The following is a 27,676-nucleotide window of genomic DNA, read 5'->3' as shown; positions in this document are numbered from 1 at the left end:
TTTTCCTCCACTAGCCATTATGGATAAATACTTCAACATTAGATTTATCAGATCACAAAGTATGTCTCCAGAAATGAAGGTCTTTGCACTGAGTTTATTTGTAAACTGTAATCTATGTTTTTATGTGGCTTCTTCCATTTTAGTAGCCTTTCAGCCCATGTCAGTACAGAAATGTGATAATAATAACAACAGGTTCAGTTTCATAGTCTTTTGCTTTTTTCTGAGGATAGATATTCCACACAAAAACAAGTTCACCTTTAGGACACCGAACTTTTCTTCTTGTTTAATAGTATAATGATGCAACTGCACAACATTTTTTAAATCTTACCCCTTATCAATTATCAATACAGCAAGGAACTCAACTATATACTTGGACTGCATTAAATGTTAACTTATTTTAAAAAATATTATGCATTCAAAATCTCTTTGTCAGTATATGACACTTATTTAATGATGCAAAACAAATTATTATTGCATTAAGATGATCATCATTAGGAATCTATAAGTAGATTGCTTCATTGCCACAAGAGCAAATGTAACCAAAAGAACTATTTCAATAAATTCAGATTGTGGCAGAAGGAGGAGAGTCCAGTTTTTATTTATCAAGTAAGTCATACATTTCATCACATTTACAAAAATGATTGCAGATTCCATTTTGGAATATTGGAATTAATGTCATCATTCCTTGTGATTGGACATTCCAGTGTTTTTTGTTAGTTTGAACAGATGAATGTGGCACTGTGAGGCTTCTGTGAATTTCACCCAAGACTAATTCAAACTTGTGGAGGTCTACAATTATCCTCCTGACATTTTGCTTAATTTCTTTTCTATTTTCCATAACAAAGAAGCAGTGTGTTTGAGATGAGCCTTAAAATGCATCCACAGATGTGGTTCCAATTAACTCAAATGTTGCGAATTAACTTACAAAGTTAAAAATGACATCACAATTGGAGGTTTCACAAACCCTTTAGAGTTATAGTGATATTAGGGTATATAGACTCCACAATTGCAAGAAAGTATAAATAAATCATCTCATTCTGGTATAAAGGAAATAGAAATAATTTTGGTGTTCTTTTCTGACCTACAGCAGGAACCATTTAGTATGATTAATATCAGACAGTGAGAAAAAAAGTGGTTACTTGCATTTTTATACAGCATGTGTGTAAATATAGTTATAAGTATGTATGCATGTACCAAATCACCAGGATATATTTACCCAAACTGTCTTGCCTCCTGCTAACTAACAAGGCATAATGTATGAAAGGAACGTATGGAAAACATGTGGTTCCTATGCTAGTCACAGATAACAGCCCCATCAGAGCTTCACTGTGAGTGTGTGTCTCTGTAGCACCAAAGCAGAGGCTTAGCAAGGGAACTGGATCCCATTTCCCAGGCTGAAGTAGGACCTGAGGGCAGTGTGTGGAAACTGAACTAATTGCAGGATATTGGTCCTTGGATGATTAGAGGAAGACATGGAATGCCTGGTCTGTGATGCAAGCAGACCAAGGTGAGACTAATGACGGATGTATTTTTTAAAATGATGCTCAGATAAGGTTGTGTCCTGCAGCAGAGGACTGCAACATGCAGCGCGAAGCATCCAAGGCCTGTTTTAAGTGTTTTAAAACATTACTGCGATCAGATCTGTACCAATAGTGTGCAATTCTTTCATAGTTAGTATCTACCAGAATAAATATAAGGACACTACAGTCATTTAGCCTTATCATACCTTAGTAGTTTTAGTCATTCCAACCTTTTCAGGTGTGAAATGGAGCCATTTTTTACAAAGTATTTTGAAAAACAATGGAATTTAATTACTTTAAAATGTTGAGATTTTCAGTCTATAACATTAGTCTTTACAATAACAAATAATTTAATGTATAATGGAGCACCTGCTTATTGAATTATTTATTTGTACTTTCTGTTGTTTAAAGTGCAAATAACAATAATACATTTATTATTGATGGCCTGCATTGTGTGGAAAGTTTGTCCAGCTAAAAGGTAGATAAATACTTGGAAAATAATATCTTAGTAGATGATACACAACCACACTCAAATGTGAATAAGTTGGAATGAGAAGTGAATATATTGGGGAGAGATGGGATGTAAAATTGCTTTGGGATAACAACACAGTTTGAATGTCAGACTGGTTTTGTATTCCCAGAGCGAGTGGCAGAAACTGTGTTGTTACAAATTACTATAAATCAGTTTAGAAGAACATGCTGCAATTGCTCTCTTAAGTCAACTAGACTCTCTAACTGCTTTGTAGACACCATCTAGATATTAAAACCCCAGTGCTGACAAAACACAAGCCTTACTGAGTTTTCAGATATGTTGCACCAATCTAAGCTTACAACTACTTTTTTGTATAATTGGAGTGTTTTGTCCATGGTTTTGTCAGTAGAAATACTTCACTTGTTTGTAACACTACATCATTCTCCTGGTTTCTAACTGTCTCTAAGGGCTTGACTGTCAGCCTGCGCCATGAATCCTCTGCAGATGGTCCAGAATGTGTCGGTGGGTCTGGTCTCCCACCCTGCATGGACCCCAGACTTTCACTCTTGCATCTTTCAGAAGCATTTTAGGATTTGCTAGAGTCGTTGCAGATTTGGGTCATCTTGTTGTCATTTTGTTTCCTATCTTGTTGTCATGAGTTGCCATTTTGACTCTTCCTACTTTCATTTCATACTCATGCACTTAAACCCCCTCACATCAGTTTATCTCCGTATTAGGTAACTATTTTCATGACTTATGAATATTAACATTTTTTGCAAAGTTTCTAAACACCCCACTTGCAGTTATTTTGGTGTTAATGGACTCATGAAAACTAGTAGATAAGGACCCTGGATCAATATTAGTCTATAAGTCCCTTGTAAATATCAACATTTCCTTACAATAGACTCTGAACTGCCAAAGCTACAGGAGTCCAACATGGCAAAAGATTGATGTTGTCAAATGCTGGGACTTATTTGTGGTTGCTTACTATTAACCAATGTTTAACCTGCTTATAATGTTGCTTATGGATTAAATTGCTTCAAGCATGAAGCCTTATTGACTTATCTCTGTTTTTTTTAGGGTTACAACAGGGCTGAAACACTCTTTTTGTTAAGCTTATCACATGGCTCTGTGCTTTTATCCAACTCCTTCCATTCTATTCAAATGAGAATGTGTTGACATTAGGATCAAGTATTTAACAACACAGATGCACTTAGTATCTCAGTGGAAACATTTGTTAAAAAAAAGATCTTCCTGAACATTTTTTAGAGTTGTAGTGACAAAATGTTTGTCACTGTGAGTTTTAAACCTCACAGTGACAAACAATTTAACACCTTAGGATCTAACTAAGCAAGAAAGTTAATGATTCAAGAAGTCCTAAGCAAATTCACAGGTATGTCAAAATGTTAAGGTCTTCTTCTTGAAATTTTCTACAAGTTAAAACTGACATAAGACATTGATAAGCTGTCAGCAAAGTACATAGCTCATTTATAAGATGAAGTTTGACTTCGTAACGATAACAGTTGCCGCTCTAGTGTATAATTGTGTTAATAATACAGAAAACGACATAGTTAGCCTTTGTCTTTTATTAAAGATGCTCTACGCTGCCAGCAACAAGTGGCAATTATTTATTTGTATGATACAGCTGGCCTGAGTCCTCAGCTGTGCTTCACTCTGTTGTTTGTGTCCAGAAATGTTGGCCGTCTTGGGCAGAAGGCATTTTGGAAGCAGTGAAGTGTTGCAGCCCCTCTGTGCAGACATCAAGCCTTTGATTCTGTCTCTGCGTTCAGCCGCCGCCTTTGTTTGCTGTGTTTGTTTGATGTTACTTTAGCAGAAAGAGACAGACACCATTGAGCGGTGGCAGTGCTGTTCTTCTGCGTGCCATTCACGCCTGCTGTAGAGCGCTCAGAGTCAAACACAACGAGGCTTGGCCATTGTTTACCAGTGGAACTAATCACCCTCATGGCACCTCCATAAACCCCCTCCCTGTTGACAGTGATTGGGGTGTACCTATGTGTGACCATGGACAATACAAATGTGCCAAAGGCAAATAGAATAGGGGTGCACTGAGGCAATATTTAGCTTGGCCAGATGGCCGGTCGCATGCAGCAGGCTTCTTGGGTCTCCACATCTGCTCCTTGTGATGTGCCAGCAGAGTGTCTTAGCTTTACACAGCAGGGTTTTCCTCTGCACCCAGTTTTGTTCTACATACTTACACACAGAGCCGTCTGTTTTCACTTCAACAGAGGCAGGCTGCTCCTATTTTGTGACATTTTAGAACCAGATAAAAACACCTCTAATTTCTTTATTTCCTTCTCCCGGAATACGCTCAGATTCCAACTTGTGGTGTGGTCCTGTTGCGTCACCAGTCCACACACAGAAGCTTGCTTTTTCAGCTGTATAATATAAATTCTCTTCAAATATCTCTGCACAGATGGTTTATTTTTACAAACAATACACAGGGCCGCATTCCTACCGAGCTCCATCCCCACCCGCTTAATGCCTGCCTAACTAGACAGCCTCTTTTTGAGGAGCAGAAAGGCAAGTAGAGTGTGCACAGATGGTCCAGTGACACTGTTGTCATACAAACAGGCTTCAATAAAAAAGATATATACACATATAAAGGTATGGATACATATCCCACATTGACATTTGCACATGTATCCATAAGCTTGTTCAAGCGTTGAACAACAGATGTTTCAAGAAAAAAAAAAAGGAGAAAAATGCATATGTATGAATTTTGGACTACATACACACCCATTTTTTGTGCAATCAAATATTAAATTATTTTGATGTAAGATTATACCTTAGATTCATCAAACCTTAAAGCATAAAACTAAAATACTTCTTAATGTCCTTTTTTATTCTTAAACCAGATTTGTAATTAGAGACCCCCATTAAAAGCAGTCATTCCTTATCACACATGTGTTTTTTTTTTGTTTGTTTCACAACTGACTTTTGAAGCTATGAAAAGGTAATGTGTACCAGTTTGAGGTTTCATATCAATCGTGTGTCAATGTGCAGGCCATATTGGTGTTTGTACCTCTGTCAGCGAACAGAAGGAGGAGGCCTGAATGACGATGTTGATTTTCTGCACTGTTTTAAAATTAGTCTTCTCCAAGTTTGGCAATAGAAGCGAATAAAGCCATTCAGTCTGTGTTGGCCACCCTTCCAAATTTTGAACAATTAAAGTTAGATCAAGAGGGATATATAAGACATTTTATTGCTGGAAAAAGATGTTTTTGCTTGGCACTTCTGTCTTCGCAGTGCGGAATGGTTGTTTATGTTTCCACTAATCTTAATCGATCTGGCACATTGCGTACATAATGGCCAAACTTCAGCGATTACGGAAAATCAGATCCAGTCGTTTGGAACTGGTTTTTACCAGGCTAGACTATAACTGGATGCTGATCCACGATAGTCTCCACAAACATTTGTGTGATTATCTTTTCCTTGCCAACAGTCTTCATCATCTGAGCTTCCATTCAAGTTAGAGACTTCATAGCTGGTTTTCTTTCCCTTGTTATGACATTTTCCTGTCATGACATTTTTACTTTTCACTGTTTGCCTTAGCTACTATTGTTTTGTTTTCAGTGAGTGTTTTCTTTTACTTATCTATTAAAATGAATGCTATTCTGAACCAAAACTGGGAATAAAATAATCATGAAAGTTATAATGTATATCAACAACCAAACTGATGAAGAGAATGGTCTTAAAAATGTTCAAGGATTTTATAGCAGCATGATTGAAATGTATTTTTGATGTTTGGACTGTGCAGGTTCCTCGTCGTTTCCCACATCCAGCTCTGCTCAGGCCATGCTGCCACATCCACTGCACATCCTCTGCTCCCTTCCGGGCCCCAAGCTCTGCAGCCCCACAAAGAGTCCTAACAACAGAGAAGAAAGAGCCAGTGCCACTTGGACAGGATTACATCCTAGTAAGATTCTTCAGTCCTCTTGGCCAGCCGCCCCTTAACCCTCCCCTTCCCTGATTAGAAAGTGAGCAGGGAAAGGCTGGCTGGACACAGAAAAAAGGTCCACACATGTCCATTGAAGTGTTTCACTGCTGTATGGAGCAGGTTATGTCTTATCAGTAATCCTTCCAGTGTAGTAATTGTGAAGACTGATTTAGTAGTACATAAACAGACTGAAAGGAATTGTTTGGATTCTTTAAATTGGGGTTCTATAGAGACGTTACAGCTGTTACTATCTTATCCACTGTAGGTAACTGTCCTAAAGAAGTTTGGCTACATATGACATTAAAAAACCCCCATCAAAACAAAACAAAAAAAAACAAAAAAAAACAAAAAACATTTTTGGTACATAATAGCTATCTAATGCAGACATGACAGTAGTGTTAATGCTTACAAAGCAGTTTTCATATTAACCATTAAGACATTTTAAAGGTCAGATTTGTCTGATGTGTGTTGCATCTTGGCATTAGCTTGTTAGCTTTAACTGAAGTTCTTGGGACTTTCCACCAGCAGGTAAGATACTATCAGCACATAATGTCCCAACAGAACCCTACATCAATAAATATTAACCATTCCTTTAAGACAAATAATCTACTTAGTTAAATTGTTGTTTAATTTAGAGAAACAAATTTTAGTCCGACTTAAATCTATGGTCTTTATTCCAGAACATATTTAATACCTATACCTGTTTAATCATTGTTAAACCTTAGTTTATTTATTTTCTTACTTTGTCTCCATTATAATCTTTAACTTTAGCATCACTTGTATTCCCACAAACTTATTAATGGCTTTATGTTTTCCCTTGCCAACCCTATTTATGCACAGCACAATATTGTAATATTTCAGGATCATGGACACAAAGAGGTTGCAGCTTTCCATGTCTCTGTTACTTCTCAAACATACAGTCATATTGTAGTGTTAAAAACATTAACATAAATGTGCTTTTGTGTGTTAGAGAACATTAGTGAAAAACAGCAAAATGAAATCAAGAAAACACCAGACAATTTAGGGATAAAGGTATGGAGAAATTTAAGAGAAGATTAGATAAATAAAAACTCTCACAGAGCAATTTTCTGTCCATCCTCTATCCTAAAATGGAAAGAGTACAACAAAAGACATGGTTATTAACTTGAACTGTTTGGACCGAACTAATCAGAAAAGCCGCAAAGAGGCCAATGGTATTTCTGGAGGAGCTACAAAGATCCAGAACTCAGGTGGGAAAATCTGTTGACAGGAAAACAATTGTGCACTCTAAAGTTTTGCCTTTATGGAAGAGTGGCAAACCGAAGGAAATCATGAGTCCTGTTTGGAGTGTGCATCCAGTCTAGAACACAGCAAACATTCAGAGATGATAAAACAGAGAAAACCTTTTATAATCTGTGACCCTGACTTGAGACTGTACCTGAGACTTCCCTTCTACCAGGATGGTGATCCTGAACACACTAAAGCACATGGATCTAAATAAATGGCATGTAATTAAATGATACTGTCCATGTTTGAAGAAGGGAAGTGTATCTATTTGTGACATACTATTGGTGACGATGAGTGATTGCTCCTGTAATCCTGCTCCCCTTTTCAATCCCACCTGAGCCCCACTGCCCCTCCAGCGGTGGCAGAAAGGGTCAGGTGACAGGTGGACAAAAACCAGTAGCTCCAGAGTAAATGATGCATGCCCTAGGATCTGAATACGAGGCATTGTGCCATTAAAGAAGGGCCACCTCCAGAGCTGCCATTCTTGCTGGTGGGTATGTTTGGTGGTTTGGGTCACCTGGCTGGATGTCACATTTGATTGGCAATCGCAATTTTTCCTAAGATTTGTTTTACTGATGACAACTGTGAAGAATCCCCTAATCAGTTATCACTCGGATGGCTTTAGTGAAGCACAAGTACAAAATACAAATGATCTGTTGACTGTCATGTCTGTCTTGTGGCTTCGAATTCATGATTATTCAGCCTGTGAGATCTTGGGATTTATTGTTTGGACCACTTGTGTCTACACAACAACTTTAGAGCTAAGCAAGACCAGGAGAATTATCCAGTGGTGTGGGTGTGTTCTGGCTCTCCCCTGAAGTTTCATCGTTCATTAGAGCCAGGGAGGCAGCTGCTTGCTCACACAGCCAGGGCTCCCCTCAGCCAGGCCCCGCAGCTTTTCTCTTCCTCGCGCTACTCTGGAGCTGAACTGGGGAGCTGAAGATGAGGTCTGGAACTGCTTCGTCTTGTAGATCTCAGCCAGAGCACCAGCCACCAAGCCAACTTGTCAGCCGGCCAAGCAAGCCCACTCCCCAGCCTTAGCTCCCAGCCAGGGCCCTTTGTGGTGCTTGACTGCCCAGTAATTGAACCCTTGCACTTGGGATATATTTAATCACCATAACAAGAAATTGGTGTGAATAAAAATGATCTTGTAAAGGGGGCACAAAGCACCCCTTTATGCATGGGATTATAGTACAAGACTGTGTGACTGAGCATGCATCTGTGTACTTTTACTCTTATGTCCTTGCAAAAAAACAACACAATGTCAAAATAAGCTCACCTTTGGCTCTTTGTCTTCCTCTCTACCTTAACTTCACTCCCAAAATACAACCACCGGCGAACAAATTTCATTACAACCCTAAACTGCACAGTTTTAGGGCCTTCTAATTATTCGTCTCTCAGATGTGGTCATGTTGAGAAAGGCTGTAAATCAACAGAAGTAGGAGTGCCAGGCCTGGAGCTGTGAGAAAACTGGAAACAAATGATCTACCTCTTCCCCTGCGCCTTCTGTCTCCCCTTATTCTGCTCTCCACACCTTGCCTTGTGATAAGTTTCATTTACCTCAGAGATTGGAAGTCAGATTTACTCGTGATGTCACTCTCAACTTTTTAATTTTGTTAAATATCCCATTGTTTGTTCAGTCTTTAGTGTTAAGTGGTCGTTGTTAACCCTTAACTTTTACCCATACAAGCTGATATTGACATGTTTACATTCAAGCAATGTTGCAAGATGTTTCTGTGAGCGGTTGAACAGAATCTATTTTCACACTTCACACAACATTTGTTGACAAAGTTAGCAATTTAGAATTTGAGCTAGGAGTGATGAGAAATGTCTGACCTCCAAAGTTAGATTTTTGACTTTGTGAAGATTTAAGTAGATTTTTCCTATTTGGAACTTTGATATTTTGACTTTTGCCATTGTTATTATCCATCTCTGCTTTGATCCTGGGATAATTCAAGATAAAACTAAAGGAATGACAAAGAAACTCAATGATAGGACTGACGGATCAACTGGATAGTGGTATGGGTTTCCCTCTTGGACCTTTCATTTCTGCAACGATGATTAAGAAAGGTTTTAGTTCTGTTTACATGTTTTAATTTGACTACGGCTAAGCCCAAAATTGGTTAATTTGGGCACACCATTTATGATTTTGTGTTTTATTCATATAAAAACAGACACCTTTCAGTTTTGGACTCAATAAAAACGTATGTACCACATTCAGCCTGTAGGACACTACTACGTTCAAATGACAAGACATGATCTAAATGTAAGCCTTTAACAATTAGTGCATTTGCTGTTTGAAAAGCAAATCATTTCTTCCTGTTTCCTATTGTACTTAGCAAACGCCAATTGAAAAACTGTAACGTACGAAACCACAAGGCAACTCTCATTGTCAAGATCACTATTATTTTCCTTCTGTTATTTGACAGACATCTTTTTTGAAGTACTTGGTATTAGATATGTGTTGATATTAGATTGCTGTGAAGTATTGCGTGGTGGTGGGATAGCCAGAGGACACTGTCTTACCTGGGACCAGGTCTGTCTGACTGCTTTCAGTCCCTGACTGTCTGTAATCAGCTTCTTTAAATGTTCCAGCTAGTAATTGCTCAGCATAGCCCCAAGGTAGCAATCAAAGAGATGCTTAGCTCTGTGGTCTCTCTCTCCTTCCCTGTTTCTTTCCTGCTTCTTCCTTCTTTTTTTCCCAAGAAGACTAGATCTCTTTTGAGCCATTGTTGGAGAAAAGCATCTTAGCATCTGTTTTTTAGTGTTTGAGCGAAGAAAATCAATTCAAATTGAGCTAATGGCAAAACTGATATTGCTTTGAAGAATGCCTCCTGCCCCCTTCCCTCGCCTCTCTCCATTCTCTCCCCTGGTTGCATTTTTCCCAATTCTCTTATCTTTCAACAATTACAAGAGCAGTCTAATGGCCCTTTTAAGTTGCCTGCCAGCTGTATTTGCAAAAAATAATGGCGTCTTCTTCATCTGTGGGCAAGTGTAGCTGCATTAACATTCATTCTCATGTAAGGCCTGCCGCTGCCTTTCTTCTGAAGTCATGATGAGGGCATTAAAGCTGTTTGTCTGGGCACAAGATGTAAGCTTAGATCTCATGATGTTATGTCAGATCTGTCAACCATCATAAGATACCAAGCGGTGTTTGATGTGGGATGAATTCCTGAGATACAGGACCGTTCATTTTGCGAGCCAAAAACCATTAGTTGATTAGCCAATAAGACGATTGTTTGAAAACACTTCATCAGGTGAAAATAAACACTGTCAAGATATAGTCTTATAAATGTTTTTGTCCCTCAGTTGCCTTTAAGTATGAATATTGTATTTTTTTAATGGACATATAACAGTGCAAAAACATAGTTTACCTTTCCGTATATTTCTAAAATTATTTTCATAATGCACACTAATTTGCAAAATCACATAAATATTCCTTGGCCCTTGAGAAAACATAATCCTAGCTCTGTATTATTGTGTTTTTAGCCTGTAGTAGAATCTTCTTTTATTATTTTCAGCTCTCTTATAACCACATACAAAGTCTGGATATAGGAACATGGTGTCTCTAGATGAAGTCATGACTTTACCCTCATGATAGTCAGAAAACACCTGCAGTTCAGCAGATGTCCCATCCGTTATCACTCCCTTCTCCTCTCTATCCGCACCCAGCAAGCATACACTCCTAATTCCTGGAGGGAGGCCCATTCTAATAAGAACAGCTTTTCCCTTCAATACGCGGCTTCAATCATTTTGTCCTTTGTAATTTCACACCTTTTGTCAGTATTTTGTCTTTTGCTGTTTGATTAAACTGGAAAAAAAAAACATCCTGAAAATTGGCAAAGGAATGATGGGCAAAGTGTTCTAAGAGCCTGTTCTGCCTTGACTCGATAGCGTGTCAAAATATAACTGTGTCCTTTCCTCCTCAGACTTAGAAGTTAACCTGCTTAACAGTCAGCTGTGTGTGGGATATCAAGTCAGGATCATCCAGCATGTGGGATCAAATCTCATCATCACTCGACACGCAAGCCTGATGAGGCCTAATGTAAAGTTGGAGCACTGCAAAAGGAAGCAAGAAACCATGACAGAAGAAAAGCAAGACATTGTAGGATAACACAAAGTGTATATATGTATACAGATATTTATGTATATTTTCAAATACTGCCACAGATTCTCAATTGGGCTTAGACTAGAAAATACGTTGAACAAAAACATTCTTATAAACACACAGCCAGTATCTTTAGGTTTGTCGTCCTGCTGGGAAGTGAATCTTCAACCCAGTCTCAGTCTTACTGCTGTCTTTGAAAATAGGTTTTGCTGTCTTTAAAGAAAAACTATAGAAATGGTGTGTCTCCACATGGGAATAATCTTGATTTGCTTTTGTGGAGGAAAGCACTAGTTTTTCTCGACAAAGTGTTTCATATATACCAGTCCGCAAAGTTTAATTGTAGTAGGGAACATGCCATGTTTGCTTGAGTAAGAATTTTAAAAAACAACCAACATGATGACCCATTAGACACATTTTCACCTGGAAGCAGATGAAAAACAGCTGCTCTTACCTGCTACTGTGGAGGGACTTCAAAAAAGCGATTTCAAGGATTCCATCCAATATGAAAAAGATGACGCCACTTATGAGGTTCAAATAAACTTTTACCATGAAGGATTTGTGATTAACAGTTGAGAAGAGCTAACACTTTCACGCTGTGCAGTGCTCAGGACAGTGACACCCGAACGCCCACAGAGTCCATAACAAAGTGATGGGAATTGCTACAAGCAGATAGAAAAGCTCAGTTTCTGACTTGATGCTCTAAAGGAGCAGGAAATAAGAGTCCACAGGTGAAAATATAAATGAGCTGCAACAGAGGCTGACTAATAAGAAAGATATATTCTTAGTAGGTTAAAGATTTTAGACTTTATATATATTTTTGAATGAGGTTAGGGGTTTATATTATTTCACAATGTAATTCAAACCTGGTTATACTTTATGTATTTGGTTGTGTTATTTTATTGCCTATTTCAATACTTTTTCTTCTCTTTTGTTTAACTAAAATATGTTGGACTTTACAGTTTTATCAAGTTTGCAGTGTGCATTAAATCATCCTAATCAAATTAAATTATGAAGTAGCTTAAGATTTACACTGACAAAATGATTTTACTAATTAGGAAACTTCTGAAGGCAGTTGTTTTGAAAGTGAAATGCATGTTGCACTTTTCAGATTTTAATTTTAAATTGAAAAATATTTATAATTTTTCTCACTTCAAAGCAATTTTGGTTTTTATTTCTTGTAGTCCACTGCATACAATCTTATTCAAATACATTGAGGTTTGTGTTTTTAGCATGACCAAATGGGACATGTAATCAAATCATGTAATTTAATTAAGTTTACTGACATGAGGAAGGCAGTACATGAAGTCATGATCAAGGAAATCACCTTACAAGTACAGAGCAAAATAAAGAAACAATCAAGGGAGAAAGGTGTCCCTCTTCTAGTCCCACTGGAAGATAACGATGGCGAGAGTGAGAAACAGTTGTAGCTGGAAAAAAAAAAAGGATGTCACAAGCCAAGTGTTTGAAGTGGATCCCTGTAGGCTAAACTTCTAAAGAGGACAAGACTGCAAACATGTCACAGTGCAGCCTGCTTGCGTTTAACAACAGATGTTTGGTCTCTTTATCTCTGCTAGTGTTTCCACTTTCAGGTTGGTCTGACCTAGTGAATGAATGAAATGCATCTTTTGCTTTTAAGCCAATAAAAAGGATGTTTATTGGCATGCAGGCCTGACTCCCACTTCTGCGATGTCTTCCGTTCACCAGTGGGGCTGCAGATCCCTGCCTGAGGACATGTCAAAACAGTTCTTGCAGGACGGACACATTATTGAATAACTTTTCTTCACCCAGTTTTTTTCCACTTGAGCCCAAGAAGTCAAAATGGTGTCTTCACTCAACAAGCCCTTCCTCCTAAATATAAGCAACACGAACTGTAATAACCCAACAAGTTGGTTTTTCCTCCATATGCCCTGGTCTTCAAAATGCTAAGCCACGCTTCTTTACTTACTGTGTAATTATTCTGTGGCTTCACCTCCCATACATTCTTCCCACGTAGTGGCGTTGCAACTCCTAATTTATGTGTGTAGAAAGCTCAAAGTTTTAATAATATTTAAGTAAAATCATGCCAGTCCTTGTCTGGCCCAGTTGATGGATGAAGATTGGTCCAAGCAATTGCAATTCTGAGCATGAAAAGATACTGGCAGAAAGCAGCTTTATACCCCTGAACTCCTCTACAGGGGGAGGTGGCAAAGACCGAGCCAAAGGACCTTCATGAATTATAGATATAAGGCTGAATAATAAGGATGAACAGTGGACAGGCGGGACAGAGAGTGGATTGCAGGTGCGCTCTTGTCCCTTTTGTCCTGGGTGCTCAAGTCCATATAGCTTAAAAGTTAAGAACATGAAGAAATGAAGTATTTTACTGGAACAGTGGAAAAAATACTTTATCTAGATAATAAATTGATAATTATCATCTTAACCGCTTTTGACTATAATCAGAGAGATATCAGTTTGGAGAATCAGGAAAAACTGCCATTGGGTTCCATATTTAAGAAATGTCCAGCGGAGAGTTCTTAAAAGAGTAACTAAAGCCGCAGTATGCAGCCTTTACAGAAAATGATTTTTTTTTTCCCATATTTGTTGAAACTGTCACAACATAGTGACTGTATGAGAGATGGATAATCTGTGAAAAGATCCATCTCCTCCACCTCCATCCTGAGCTGCTATTGCTGTCTGAAGAAATGCACCGCTCCCGGTCAAAAACAATCAGCCAGAGCCAGGAGGAGGTCTTAACGCTGCCAATCAATGCTGCTCAAAGTGCTACTGGTGGAGAAACAACTTACCATTCCAAGAAAACCATTGATTCACCGGCATCCGTGGCCATGCTAACTAGCTTTAGCATTTGTGGCAGGCTATGTTTGTAGTGCACAAGATGTAGCGTAGCAGAGAGCCAGGAGGAAGGGGTGAGAACGAGGATGATTGACAGCGCTAAGGCCCTCCTCCTGGCTCTGATTGGTTGTTTTTGAATGAGCGGTATATTAGTACTGGAACTACTGGGAGAAGGCAGAGGAGCTTAATTCTTCACAGATTATCTGTCTTATTACATTGTCACAACATAATGATAATTTTAACAAATATCTAAAATTGTATTTATTTTTTTTATAAAAGTTACGTACTGCAGCTTTAAACCACTCAAACTCCAAAGGTGTTTCAGTTCATCATAGGACAAAAGTAATCCATCAGAATTTTCTTACAGTAAACTTGTAATTTTATCATGATTTCAGGAAACATAATATCATAGCTCTGACATAAAAAAAAGATGGTTATAAGGTTAAAAATAACTTCTAGCAAAAGTCTTCAATGCAGTGAGGTCAGCTGTGGTGATGAGTTATCCAAACATCGTAGTGGCTTTCATTAATGAGTTAACCTAAGACAGAGTAGAATATTGACACTGACATCCAGAGACCCTGGGTGGAACAAAATATTTGTTGTTATCAAAACATGATGAATATGAGGAAAAATGTCAGAGACTCTAGTTTCCAAAACATCACTGGTGAGTTGGTCATGGTTTTCTGAAGTAACATGAATTAATTATCAACCAGGTAAAGATAATTTAACTTTAAAAACTCATATTTTGCTTAGTTTCTTCTCTAAAACACCATACAAAGGTTACAAGTAATTACAGTACTTAAGACTCTGAACATTCAATGAAAACCAACCTAAAGCCACTTTTATATATTCTCAATACTCCTACAGCAATTTGAGGTATAAGCAAAAGTTTATTTTCAGTAACACGTGTCTAAAAGTCCCATATTTTTCACTTTTAACCTGGATATGTTTATATATATATATAACCCAAGGTGCTAGCATGCACCTTGGGTTTTCCACTCTGTCTAGAATGTGGTTTCAAAGTAGAGAAGTACTCTTCAGCATGAACTATCACAGAGTTTCTGTTGTGAAAATACCCCAAATCTAGCAGCTGAATGGACTCACTCAGCAGGCATAAGTTTAGCTACACTCTGGCACTTTGGACAGGTCACCGGTCCACCACATGGTTCATTTTCACATATTTCCAATCTCTAATTAGATTTAGTCGTAACTGTAATGTAAATCCACATTTCACTTTGTGCTTTTCATCTTGGTGGACTTTGTGCCAAAGCACATCTGTAATACATGGAATTAAACATTATGCCATTCTGCTTTAATGAACCACTTGTTGGAGGAGCGTTGACTGTGCAGACATTAAGCCCTTGCTCGGATAAGATAACAGAACATTCTCTAATCTTGCTCTGTCCTACTTCACACTTGACCAGATGGAGATTTTTTTTTATCACTGAAAGACGAGGAAAAAAAAAACTCTTTAAAAATTAATGCATTATTTACACCCACCAATGGCTTACCTCCAAGTGTAAATCAAGTCCACAGCAGGCTGTGCTCAGTCCCTCTTAATGACTTCTTAAACATATGCTTTTTTAATCTTTCTTTTCACTTTTTCATTGTTTAACTGCAGATTGTAGCACATTGTGTGCCGTTTCATCCTTTATTGAACCATGCAAACACAAGCACACACAATGAGATTTCCTTTTTGCCATTTCAACAGTTTTTAGAAGAGAGTAGATAAGTTTTAGAAGATACATTTTCTCATCCCACTTTTCTATATGTTATTTTCCTCATCTTTGAAGAACAGAGGTGGGTTTTAGCTTGAAATCTTGTCCACTGGGTTAGCTGCTGCTGTTCACATTCAACTGATAAAAATCAGTCAATAACTTTATTGTTACATTGGTAATGTTTCTATATCCAACCCAAAGACTATCTGGTGGGCGGTACTGGGAGATTACCACTTTATATTAATTAAAATGGTCAGTGATAAAAAGAACAGTGTGCCTTATTCAGGTTGGGTTGGTAGATCTAATTCATAATATGCAGATGATATGTCTTTATGACTGCAAACCAACCAGCAAGGGTCTGGCAGTGAACTGCCTTTCCAATTTGCTATCAATTAGCAAAGACGCCCAGGTATGCCTTTGATGATAGGACAAAAAAAAGAGGAAAAACATGTTTCATCGAGGAAATGAGATGAAGGCCAGCCAAATAATAAGTAGTCAAGCTATTGTCAATTTGCAGCATCGACTGGAGGAAATATTGTGTTCTCAGATTAGTTCAGATTGCAAAATAACTGCCTTAATGACATCAAGCTGAAGAGTGGAAAGAATTCATGAAAATATGTTTCACTATGTAAAAATAGTGAAACTATGTAAAAATGTTATTTTTACATAGTGATAAGTTGCAGACACTGCTAGCTGAATTTATCCCTGGTGTAGCAATCAGTACACTGCCGCTCCTCTTTTTTGCTTAATTTATATTTTAGGATTAAAACCCTACAGATGTCCAAGCATGCTCTGCAGGCGTATGTTTTTTAAGAGGATATGTGTAGTACAGCTAGAGAATATTGAAAATGCTAGTCTGAAATCCTAATCTGATGTCCAATCAAAGCATGAGTCTTAGTCTGATTAAATCCGTCATCCACAATTCCATCTGCCTGAAGACATCTCTGAGGGAATAAACATTTTCTTTGGAGAAAACATAGCAAAATTAGATCTGGTCCCACAGCCCATAAGACTTCCGTGTTTGCTGAATCAGTGTGGATTAAAGAGCGGACCCTTTTCCTGGCACTGGAGCAAGACTGCACAAAAGAGCAGGGCAGCATGGCATTCCTTAAAACTCTCAATCCAAGAAAAAGGCATAAATTAATGCATTAATCCTGTTTAGGTTGAAGCCTATATCTGCAGCTGTAATGTTGGACTTCTGATGAGCCTAGGGATCATAGGTGGGATCATTGTTCAGAACTTAAATGTTTTGTTGGCCTCAGAAGCCCAAGACACAATAGCCTGTTTTCATCTTCATCACTTTATGGTGAACTTAATAAGGAAGAAAAATTTGTTGCTTTTCCACACCACTCAACTCCAAAAATGACTGTTCTGCAGAAAGTTGTGGCACTAAATATTCTTTGCCAGACTCAAGTCCAACTTGTTGGGATTTAACCCTTCACCTTAGTCCTCTCAATCTTGGTAAACACTGGGATTGAGTCAGTCTTACTTCTACTGAAAGACACTGTGCAGAGAAAGGAATTTAGCAAAAACGGTCCAAACCATTTTAACTCTATCTGAAAAATAAATTCCCCCAATTATATCATTACTTAACTAGCCACACCCAGACCTGACTCTATCCAGACATCTAAAATCAAGAAATCCCTCAGAATAAGCACCGTATAGGAACACAAAGTTATCTGTAACATCTGGAAAAACAACTAGTCATGCCCAGATCTAAACAAATTCAAGGTTCTCCGTCCCATTTCTGAGACTTTGGGTCTTCATTTAGCTACAGTGATTATTAAAAATTATGAGAAAACATGAAACAGTCAACAGAGTGGTGGTCATAACAAAAGACGTCACAAAATAAGCTGGTATAATCTACAGAATGACAGGCTTCAATTACCTCAGTTAAGGTCAGTGTTTAAGAAACAAAACCATCCATGATGGACTTCCAAACACAGCGGCCACACAAGACAAATCTAGTGAGAACGTTTCCAGCTATAATTTCAGTGATTTATGTTTTGAATAAATGTTTTCTGAGAGCCGCTTGGAGACATAACAAAATGGCACCCTACTCCAAAAATGTAAAGCCCTCTTTTGCAGTCTCTGTCTCTGTGACAAATCACTGATTGTGACAAAAACTGTAATTTAAAAAACAGAAGAAAAATTCTGGCAGCATTTAGAAACCCAGTGAGTTGAGCGACTTTCAAAACCAAAACCGTTTTTGGACTAAAAGAGAAGATGAAGACTTATCTCATGTCCGTGAATAAAATACGTTGCCACGACCGATTACTAATGCCAGGACAAGAATACTTTCTCACGCTGGGTCAGGTTGGTTTGGATTGCACATTGCATAGTAGCACATTACATTAACTCTAACGCAGATTGCACAGTGGCACAGCTGCTGGTGTTATTGCTCTGCAGTAAGAAAACCATTGGCTGAAACTAGGCAGGAAAATGTTGGCATGGAGTTTGCACGTTCTCCCTGTGCATCTTTGAGTTTTGATCATTCAACATTTCCCTTAGGTCACAGTATGGTTTACATGTTTGTTTTTTCTTTTTTCTCTTCGGCACGACTTTGTCTTCAGCTGTGATAAACTGGTGACTTATGTAGAGAACTACAACCTATATGGGAAAGCTGGGAAAAATAAGTACATTCAAAAAAAATGCTAGATGTAAACAGAAAAAAACCCCTAGAATTGTAGTTTTCTGTTTACTGGTTTTTTATATAAACTACTTATATACTTTTCAGTGGCACTATTTTTAAAAGTTAGCATATTTCTCTTAAATTTTCAAGGAAAATGAAAGTTTTAAATTTTTTATGTGTTTTAATAACTTTTAAAATAGTTTTTATTTATTTCTCCTAAATAAATGCATCTGAGGACTAAGCAAATTGTTCAGAGTTGTAGCATAAAATCATGACAGCAAGTTGTTGATGCTGCATCTTTTATGCACATACCGTTCACATTGAGAATTATTCAAACATGTGGATTACTGTGATTTGAGGTGCATATTTGTTGTTAGTCACGGATGAAATAAAACCACAGTGTTCACAGTATCACGGATGAGCTGGAAATCTAAAATCCTCATGACAAAGAGGCTAAATCGGAGCAACTGAAGAAGGGAGATCAGAAAATCCAGCTTTATTATCCTGTGTATAACATAAATTGTAGAAAATTAATGTGTTTTTTTTAAATAATGACAAGGCATTTGAGTCGTAGGGTATGATATCCATGAACAAAAAAAAAATCAGTTTCACTGTATTTACACAAAATAAAGTACATATATTTGATTTCATCTTGTACACTATTATTTCTTTCTTTCTTTTTCTTTTACCAAAACCCAGATTGATATAATCTTAAAATGTTTTATAACTAGTAAGCCCTTTCACAGTGACGGGGCACGACAGCAACACACTGTAATCTCCCTGTTTCACACATAGCTCTGACTGCAGCCAAATCCGACAGTGGTGTTTTAGGGATTTGATAATGCCGTTACACATGTTCAGATACGTCTGAGGAAACTGAGATGCACTTCACTCTTACTGTCTCTCTTGGGCTGCTGTCATAAAAACAAATTTATAGCACTGTCTGTCCACAGTTTGCTGCATTTCACACATAGGATTAGTACATTACTCACTTTGTGTTTCACACTGATATGTCTTAATATTTTAACCAGTGGCTCCTCCTCTGTTTCCCCTTGTAAATAACTCAGTTTCTGTTTAGCTTGTTTTATTTTTTGTCTTTTTAATAGGCATAGCCAATTGGATATGTTCTGTTGGCAACTGTCTTGCTCGTCTGAAACACTGGTCCATTGTAAAGAAGAAGAAAAAAACAGAAACTGACTGGGGCCACAGCATTTGTTTCATGTGACTCATTCTTTACCAACTTTTACTGCTACAACCTGCGTTAGGCTTGATTAGCAATATATGTGTGCCTGTCTTTATGTGTGTTTGCAGTATTTTTACATGGTTACAAACATTTAAGAATGTTGTTCTTTCATTACTTAATCTATATCTACTAGGAAATATTTTGATGGCACAACACTGTCACATTTGGTGATATTGAATGTTTTTCTGATGGGCCTTTTTCTGTCTTTCTCAAGTTTTAGCTCTTATTCATTTTTGCCCTTAACAGTAAATGTGGTTCTACAAGACTATAATTCTTTACAAAAGTAAAAAGAGTATCAAACATTTAGCTTTTTTAATGAATATTATCCACAATTCTCCTTTATTATTGTGTTTGATGAATGTCGCTAACAATTGTCTGCCAAATTTGAAGAAAAAAAAAAAAAAAAAAAAAAAAAATATATATATATATATATATATATATATATATATATATATATATATATATATATATATATATATATATATAAACTTGTGCATCAGTGACTAAAGCATAACCACACAGGACTAAAGGATTAAGATACAATTAAAGTTAATAAAATAATTTTTATGGTCAAGAGAAATGTTTTCTGTATCAAATAGAGACCAAAGAAACTGGCACCCTGTCCAGAAAATTAAAAGTCTTCATTGCATGTCCAGCCTGTCTGGAAAAATCTATTTAAAAAGCATAAAGTTTTGCTAACATTCAGCGAAACATTGATATTTTTGTTTCTGCTCCGACTGCATTAACACTCTGATGTGCTCTGGTATGCATCGGGACTTCATTTCCTCTCAACTACTGACTCACATGAGTAGCCTGCCTTATATTAGTGAGCCTTACAGAGGTTGTGTAAAACAATGAACGGAAACAGCTGAAAGTCTCACTTTTCCACACATAATCAGTCTGTTTTACTCCATGTCAGAATGTTATTCTGTTGATACCTGCCAACAAACTGCAAGTTCATCTACAGATAGTTTTCTCCCTCCAGTTGGCCCCACAAAAGTCACTTGCACTTTTATATATTATAGCAATTTGTGGGCGGCAGCAGATATATTGAACAGGCATAGAAATTAAAAAACATAGTAAAACATTGCCTTTTATTGGAAACTTCAACCTTCCAAACTTTAAGGTTTGACGGGATGCCGCTGTTGTTTCATAATACAGGGCCAAAAAGTTTTTCTTAGAGAGAGAAATCTTATTGTGGGTGAGGGAAAAATCCATCTTTCTTGAGCCATTTTCATTCACAAGCCCTTTTTCTGCATAGCTCACTTCTGCATTTTGTGTTTTCCCAGAGATTAGCAACACATAAGAGGCCTGAATTCTTGCCCAAATCCAAAGTTTTTAGCTTTTCTGGCTTGAAAAACATGATGGTGTTCCCTTATTATTTTGTAGTTAATACAATGTGATCTGTCTTCACATTAATCTGATGCTTCATAGACTGTGCCCACTTATTTGTTTTCTCTGAACCAGATCAAACTAAATAATATCATGCTAATAAATTTAAACAGAACCGATACCAGTTTAACCTCCGTGAGTGCACACTGGCTTGTTAGTATTAAGACGTGCAGATAATAAAAGCGGGAGGAAGTAACATAATCTCTCATTACATCATTCATGGAGGTTATTGCAAAGTCATAAACCACTGCTGCAGGAAATGACTTAACAACTGTCATAAAAGTCAGTTAAATGCTACTCTCCCTCCATCTCCCACCCTCTATTTCCAATCAATACAGCATATTTTGTAATGAGAAGCATATTTTCTTCAGCGCCTACTCTGTTGAAAATGTGTGCCTGAAACTTCGAGTAAGTTTAGGCAGAAAGTGTGCAGTGTATCATTCAATTAAAAAACCGCCTTCTCTAATATAGCTGAGGTGATACCTGTTTTCCACAGAGGCTGGTTCAAGGTGTACTTTGGTGTACTTTGTAAGGAGAGCATTCCTCCTAGCTCCAGGTAAGTTGTCTTTGAAGATGAAAGCCTCTTAAATCTGAAGACAGTGGCACAATGGATCAAATGCAATATGTGCAGTCAAGAATATCAGAACTTGTTACGGGTAAGCCTTTTATCTTCATCTCAAGAAACTTCTCAAATAATTGTCCACAGACTAGTTGTTAAACTTGAAACACTTGTGCCCTCCCCCTCCCCTCCTGTGTTGACCCTCTTAGGGCTCCCCTAAGGCCATGTTTTTGGTGATGTGCCTTATGCCGAGAGTTAGCTAAATCCATTTTATCAGCTAATGCAGACTTGCTGGACCTCCCTCTCAGCTGTGTCCCAATTATCCTTGTGAATCTTCCAGCAGGTGCCCAAATGTCAAGCGACTTCTATGTTATTTCATTCGCAACTCCTCTGAGGAGTGGATTCGGTAATTAGTACCTGTGGGACGTGTCAGAGTGATCAGAGGGCGAGGGCTAAGCACAGCTCCACACTCAAGCGGTCCTTCATAACGGCTCCATGGTTGCTTTCTTCAGAGAGGGATTTTTGTTCGATACAGCCCCTGAATCAGACATTGCAGAGGTTTGGGTATGGAGGCCTGGCCAACCGGTGTACTGGCGGGGAGGGGGGCCTTTAAGTTCTCACAGCTTTAAGAGTTGCATTCCCACAATTACTCAAAGCAGCATGACTTTGTGTAAGTTTTAAAGTATCCATAGAGTCAAGCGGTGAGTTGAAGGAATGGGAAGAGGAGATTTGATCGAGTGTTTATAATCATTTCATTTCACTTTTGTGGCTTTTTGTTTGGCCTGGCCTGCAGAGGCTCCAAAAAAAATTAGAAGCCTCAGATGTCGGCCATGACAGCAGTCACACCGGGGAGATTTTCCAAGAACTTTTCTGACACTGCTTGATATTTATTGTTGGTCCTGGAAGTATTAAATCTACGTTAGGTATGTTTGTCACACTGAACAACCACAGACCACTAAAGCACACAAACAAAATTTGTTTTTTTGGCAAAGATGAAAGATAATCACAGAGGATTTAGATGAGAATTTATGACAGCTAATTTAAACGGTGCAGCAAATTCTTTGGTATTTCAAACAAATATTTATTATATAAATACAAAAGAAACAAAATAGATTTAAAGAAATAAGGCATTCAATCACAAGATATCAGAATCACCAAGCTCACATTTTACAGATAGTGATCTCTTAAATCAGGTCTGTATTTACGATACTTAGATTTAACTAATTATATGCATATTCTATTTAATAATTAGGTGACTTTTAATAACAACTGGCTGCACTGGATTTTATTTAAGGGTACATCTGTAAATGTACAAATGCATGCCATATTTTTCTGCCAGAATTAAAAAAAAAATGTTTTCTATTAATTTACGAGTATATTCTAATTAGTGTTGATTTATCATTTAAAGTAAAAATAAAAATACATTGAAGTTTATGCTTACAATCTAAAAAAAAATATCTGAAAAGTTCAAGGAGTGTGAATACTTTAGCTAGGGATAACATGTGTTATATGCTCTGGCTTTGGCACATAGTGAAAGGAGATTAAAGCCAGAAAGCAGTTGGAAATCGACTGATGAGAGTCCTCAGCTCGGTGTCTCTGTTTGATATAAGAGCTTTTCTATGCAAAAGCACTCCTCGCTCATTCTCACCCCCCAGCCTCCCACCCTTTGTCACTTAAAGAATGCTTGGCGCCTGTGGATTAATTAAAGTCTAAACATTAAATATTGATTGATGCATTATCAGTGGCTCACAGTCGCCTCCTCTCAGATTGATTTCCGCTGTGATTTATTGTCATATTTGCAGAGTCATTTCACTTGATAACAAAGAGAAATTGCTTGCAACCATGGTACCTTCACCATTAGCCCCCGCATTGACACTCCCTGGCACTTAGCCCTCCTCCCATCATTCCCACTATCTTTCTCTTGTTTTTCCATTGTCTTGTTCCGTTCTCTTTTTGTAGCAACTTTTTATCCTTCTTTTCCTGTTTCAACCTGTTGACCTTGAATCACATCGTTTTTACTTCTTTCACATATGCTGAGGGTTGAACCACAAACATAAAGAGAAAGTAACCAGTTCAATTCAGAAAAGATTAAATGCATTATTTTTTTCCAAAAATCTTTACAGTTTGCCTTTGATTGAAAGGAAGAAGCAAAGTCTATCTGAAGGAACCCAAATGTGTTTAAGTTTGTAAGTCATTTGTTCTGTTTTTTTCTTCTTTTTTAATTTCATGATTTCTTTGATCTTAAAGACGATTTTTAGGAGCTCAAGAGTTAAAAAAGGCTCTGGTTTCTTTTACAGGTCTTTCCTCCCGTTGTTGTGCCATTTTCATGTGCCAGATGTAATTTATGGTTTTCCTCCACCGCTGTCAACTGTGAACTATATTAATTTGTAAGGGGGAAGTCTGATTTATAGGCTTATGAGCCTATGTATTCACATCATCATTTGTTAGCTAGATATTTGCTGCCAAGTCCCTGGATGATGGCATCATCCAATTTTTCTACAGCAAACACACACAAACATATTGTGGAAATAATCACAAACTCACTCAGGAATACCTACTATTTAAACAATTATTCTACCTTTATGTAATATTCTTGATCTATTTCTGGCCTTACTAAACTCTAAATATCCACCTATTCCTGTAATTCACCAATCAGCTTTTGAGCAAATTAAGAATTTTCTTCTTTAGTTCATATAAACACACTAATACTGTCCTGGTCCCTTATTTTAACACAAGGGATTGTTTACCTACCTTTATTATTTTTAGAACTTCTAAAATCAATCCAAATTGCTTAAACTTGAGAATTTTTAGGAGTTGGGACAAATTGAGTTCTCCTGATTGCAATTGGATTTGGTCACATTGAATTATGAGATATGGCCTAATTTGTTTTTGTTGCATACAGTTATGTGTCTGTGAGTGCACACGCATGTTATAACACAGATCTTGTTAAGTGACGGGCGAGCAAGTGACAAGAGGAAGGTTGCGTGCATCGAGGTTTCACACAGTATTGTGTTGCTCTCTGAATTACATTAGGACTCATGAGGACACGGTGTGGGAAACACAGTGTTCCCAAGTTACCTGCCGAATAAAAAACAGAACACGAGACATGAGCAAGGTTGATCTAGAAAGACTCATCGTCCTGCTTCTGCTTCAAAAATGTTGGTCCGAGTCTGTTGCCGAACATAAGAAAAAAACCTATTATGTAAAATTGAAAACAAATATATATCGTATTCATGATTTTTAAATAATTCAATTCCAATTAAATGTGTACAGGAATCTCATTGTGGTTCATTTGCCATGAATCAACCTCCTATTTAATCACGACTGCCCTTCTGTGTTTGACATCCATAATAGGTATGCAGCGACGCAAATTATTCAATTAACCCTAATTAACACAGTAATATTCTATAAACTGCGTGAAGATTAGTCTAGTGCTCTGAGTGTTTTGAAGCGTGTTCACACACACTGAACAAGCTCATCTTTTGTCTCGGAGCGGTTAATTAGGGCTACGTCTGCTAATTGTTCATTTGTATTTATCCTATTGGCCTGTCATGATAAATCACTGTCCTGTAATTCATCACAGCCGATGTACTTCATCTCTGTCGTATGAGAGCTTGTGCTGCGACTCAAAATGAAATGTTCATTGTTGGCATCATATGTCACGCTGTGGGAGGAGAGCAATGACACAGATGTGATTTGCTGGAGTTCTCTGACTCTGGGACTCTTTCCCACATGGATGGACTTCACTTGGATTAATAAGTTTGACAATATGGTTTTGGCTTTTTCTTCACCACTCATAAAGCACCTTGTAGCATAGATTTTATTGATTCTACAGTGGTGTAGACTTTGTCTTTGTAATCTTTTCTTTTTAATTGTATTTGGGGTTGTAGTGCATCATAGTCACATTAACGTCCTCATCCAAAATAAAATTTTAAAAAAGAGTGATAGCAAAATAAGTTAAGCAGTTAGAAACAGTCAAAGGTTACAAAAAAGTTGTGTTAAGTTATGCTAACATTGGAGACTAAAAATAAAAGTATCGATAGCAATGATTGAAACTCCAATATAATCCTGTAAGGTAAACTTTTATGCTGATTTGTCCAGTGAGGATGAGAAAGTCAGAATTGCACTTCGTTTTTGCTACATTTTAATCATCCAGAAATGTTTTCCTATATTAAAAATAGATGAATTGTTCTATATTACTGGCTGCTGTAAAAGTCAGATGTTCACTTCTATGTTAGCAATGGTTTTAGCTTTTGGCAAACATTCACTCTGTTTAACAAAGAGTTGCTACCCACATGAAGGAGTTTCATTGCTGTTTTGATAAATTTCAGTGACTTGTCTTTTCTGGGATGAAGCAGGACATTCAATATGTTCTCATCTCTCTATCCTGCAGTGTCTCTCAGCTGGATGCGTCAGCTTCAGCCTCTACCGGTTGTCTTATTGATCCCAAACGAAACACTGAACTCATCAATAAGGTCTTAATGTGAATTTGTTGTTCAATCACTTGCTATTTAAATCATCCTGCTCAAGTCTGGCAAGCCATCCGCTTTCTGTCATATGTTGCACATCTCTTCAATTTACTTTGTCATTTTGGGAGTCATCCTTTGTCAACCTTGGGATGTAGTGTGATTCTGCTTCTGAGTCTGTCCTTTTGTATTATTGTTTAGAATTAGTGATTTTTCTCTGCCCTCATTTTATGTATTAAATGAGTTTTCATGAATGTCACAAAGTCCGAGAGCAGCCCCATTGATTAGGCTGGTAATTAAAATGTAAATGTGGTTTTGAACGGGTGACCAATCACAGTTAGTAACATCACCAGGGGTCTGACTCCCATGCAGAGTAAAGCCTTATCCATGTTTGGAATCATTTTCTGTTTGAACCCCGGCTGTGTATCTAGCTCATGGTATTTGCGGGTGTGCTGTAATTAGTAGGTACCAATGATTGAGACTCAGGTGCACTTAAATCACAAAACCAAAGACTTTAGGCTTGACCTAAGTGCATTTCAGGAAAACAATAACAAGGTGCCTCAGGGCTTTTAAACCCTTTTACAATTCTGTTGCATAAACCATTGTCAATCTGTTGCTCGCTACCTAACCCTAACCCTAAAACCAGCGTGTCTTTGTGCAAGTCAGCTGATGCTGAGCTGCAGAAAACAAACTCTGTTACTAACTAATGTTCCCATCGCAAAACGACAAGAAAAACAGGGCTGCAATATTTTATTTTTGCAGAACAGTCTCAATTGTTCTTCAGTCAGACTTAACTTTTTTACAGTAAAGTTTTGTAAATGTTTCTGATTTTATTTTTATATTTTTTTCTTTTTCTAGAAGCTGATGAAGCTAAATTCAACAACCTTGTATATCATTTTAAAACTGTCTAGGAATCGTGTATATTTCTAGTGAGGTAAATCTAATCCTTTTATCAAGTAATTTTGAATACATATTTAAATGTGGATTTGAATATTGTAAAACAAACAAAGGCAATGACATTTAATGTTCATGTGTTAAATCAAGCTAAATGGTGATTATTCAAATTCTTAACTAGCAGTAATATTGTGATTTAAGCTGACTAGATAGGAGGAATCTGCTGGGAGATTGCTATTTTCAGTCATTAGTCTTGAGACGTGATTTGGAAAAAAACAACATCTCGGGCGGATACTGGTTTTTAAGGAAATGACACCTTTCTCCGAAAGCAGCAAGTCTCTCCGGAGTTTCTACTAAATGTTTGGACTCTTGTGTTAGCCACCTGGGTAAACACAGGACCAACAGACAATTTTAGAGCAAACATTATAAGTGAGAAATAGTATTAGTGCCAAAGGCAATTAATGTTGAAACATTTGTCATGATAAAGTTTTCACATCTCATGTTGACAGAAGAAAGCAACGTAGAAGTCAATACAAAATAAAGAAGATATACTGTATCCAGGAATAAGGTTTATTGGCCACAAATTATAAAAAAGAAATAAAACACTACGTTGTGTAACATT

The 27,676-nt window shown here is 37.4% G+C and overlaps 1 protein-coding gene across 1 annotated transcript in view; it reads left to right on the top strand.

The window, feature by feature from the left end:
* The window catches only part of sall1a (spalt-like transcription factor 1a), a 54,924-nt gene that overhangs the window by 5,193 nt on the left and 22,055 nt on the right, over window positions 1-27,676 (top strand). Inside the window, exon 2 of the mRNA XM_014980553.2 lies at window positions 5,771-5,929. Coding sequence (XP_014836039.2) covers window positions 5,771-5,929 — 159 coding nt within the window. The remainder of the gene's footprint in view (window positions 1-5,770; window positions 5,930-27,676) is intronic.

This window comes from Poecilia mexicana, unplaced genomic scaffold (assembly GCF_051168715.1).
Source record: "Poecilia mexicana isolate PSO_F unplaced genomic scaffold, ASM5116871v1 scaffold_3, whole genome shotgun sequence".
Classification (NCBI taxonomy): domain Eukaryota; kingdom Metazoa; phylum Chordata; class Actinopteri; order Cyprinodontiformes; family Poeciliidae; genus Poecilia; species Poecilia mexicana.
Note: the sequence above shows the minus strand (reverse complement) of the source record. Positions and strands in the feature narration are given on the sequence as shown.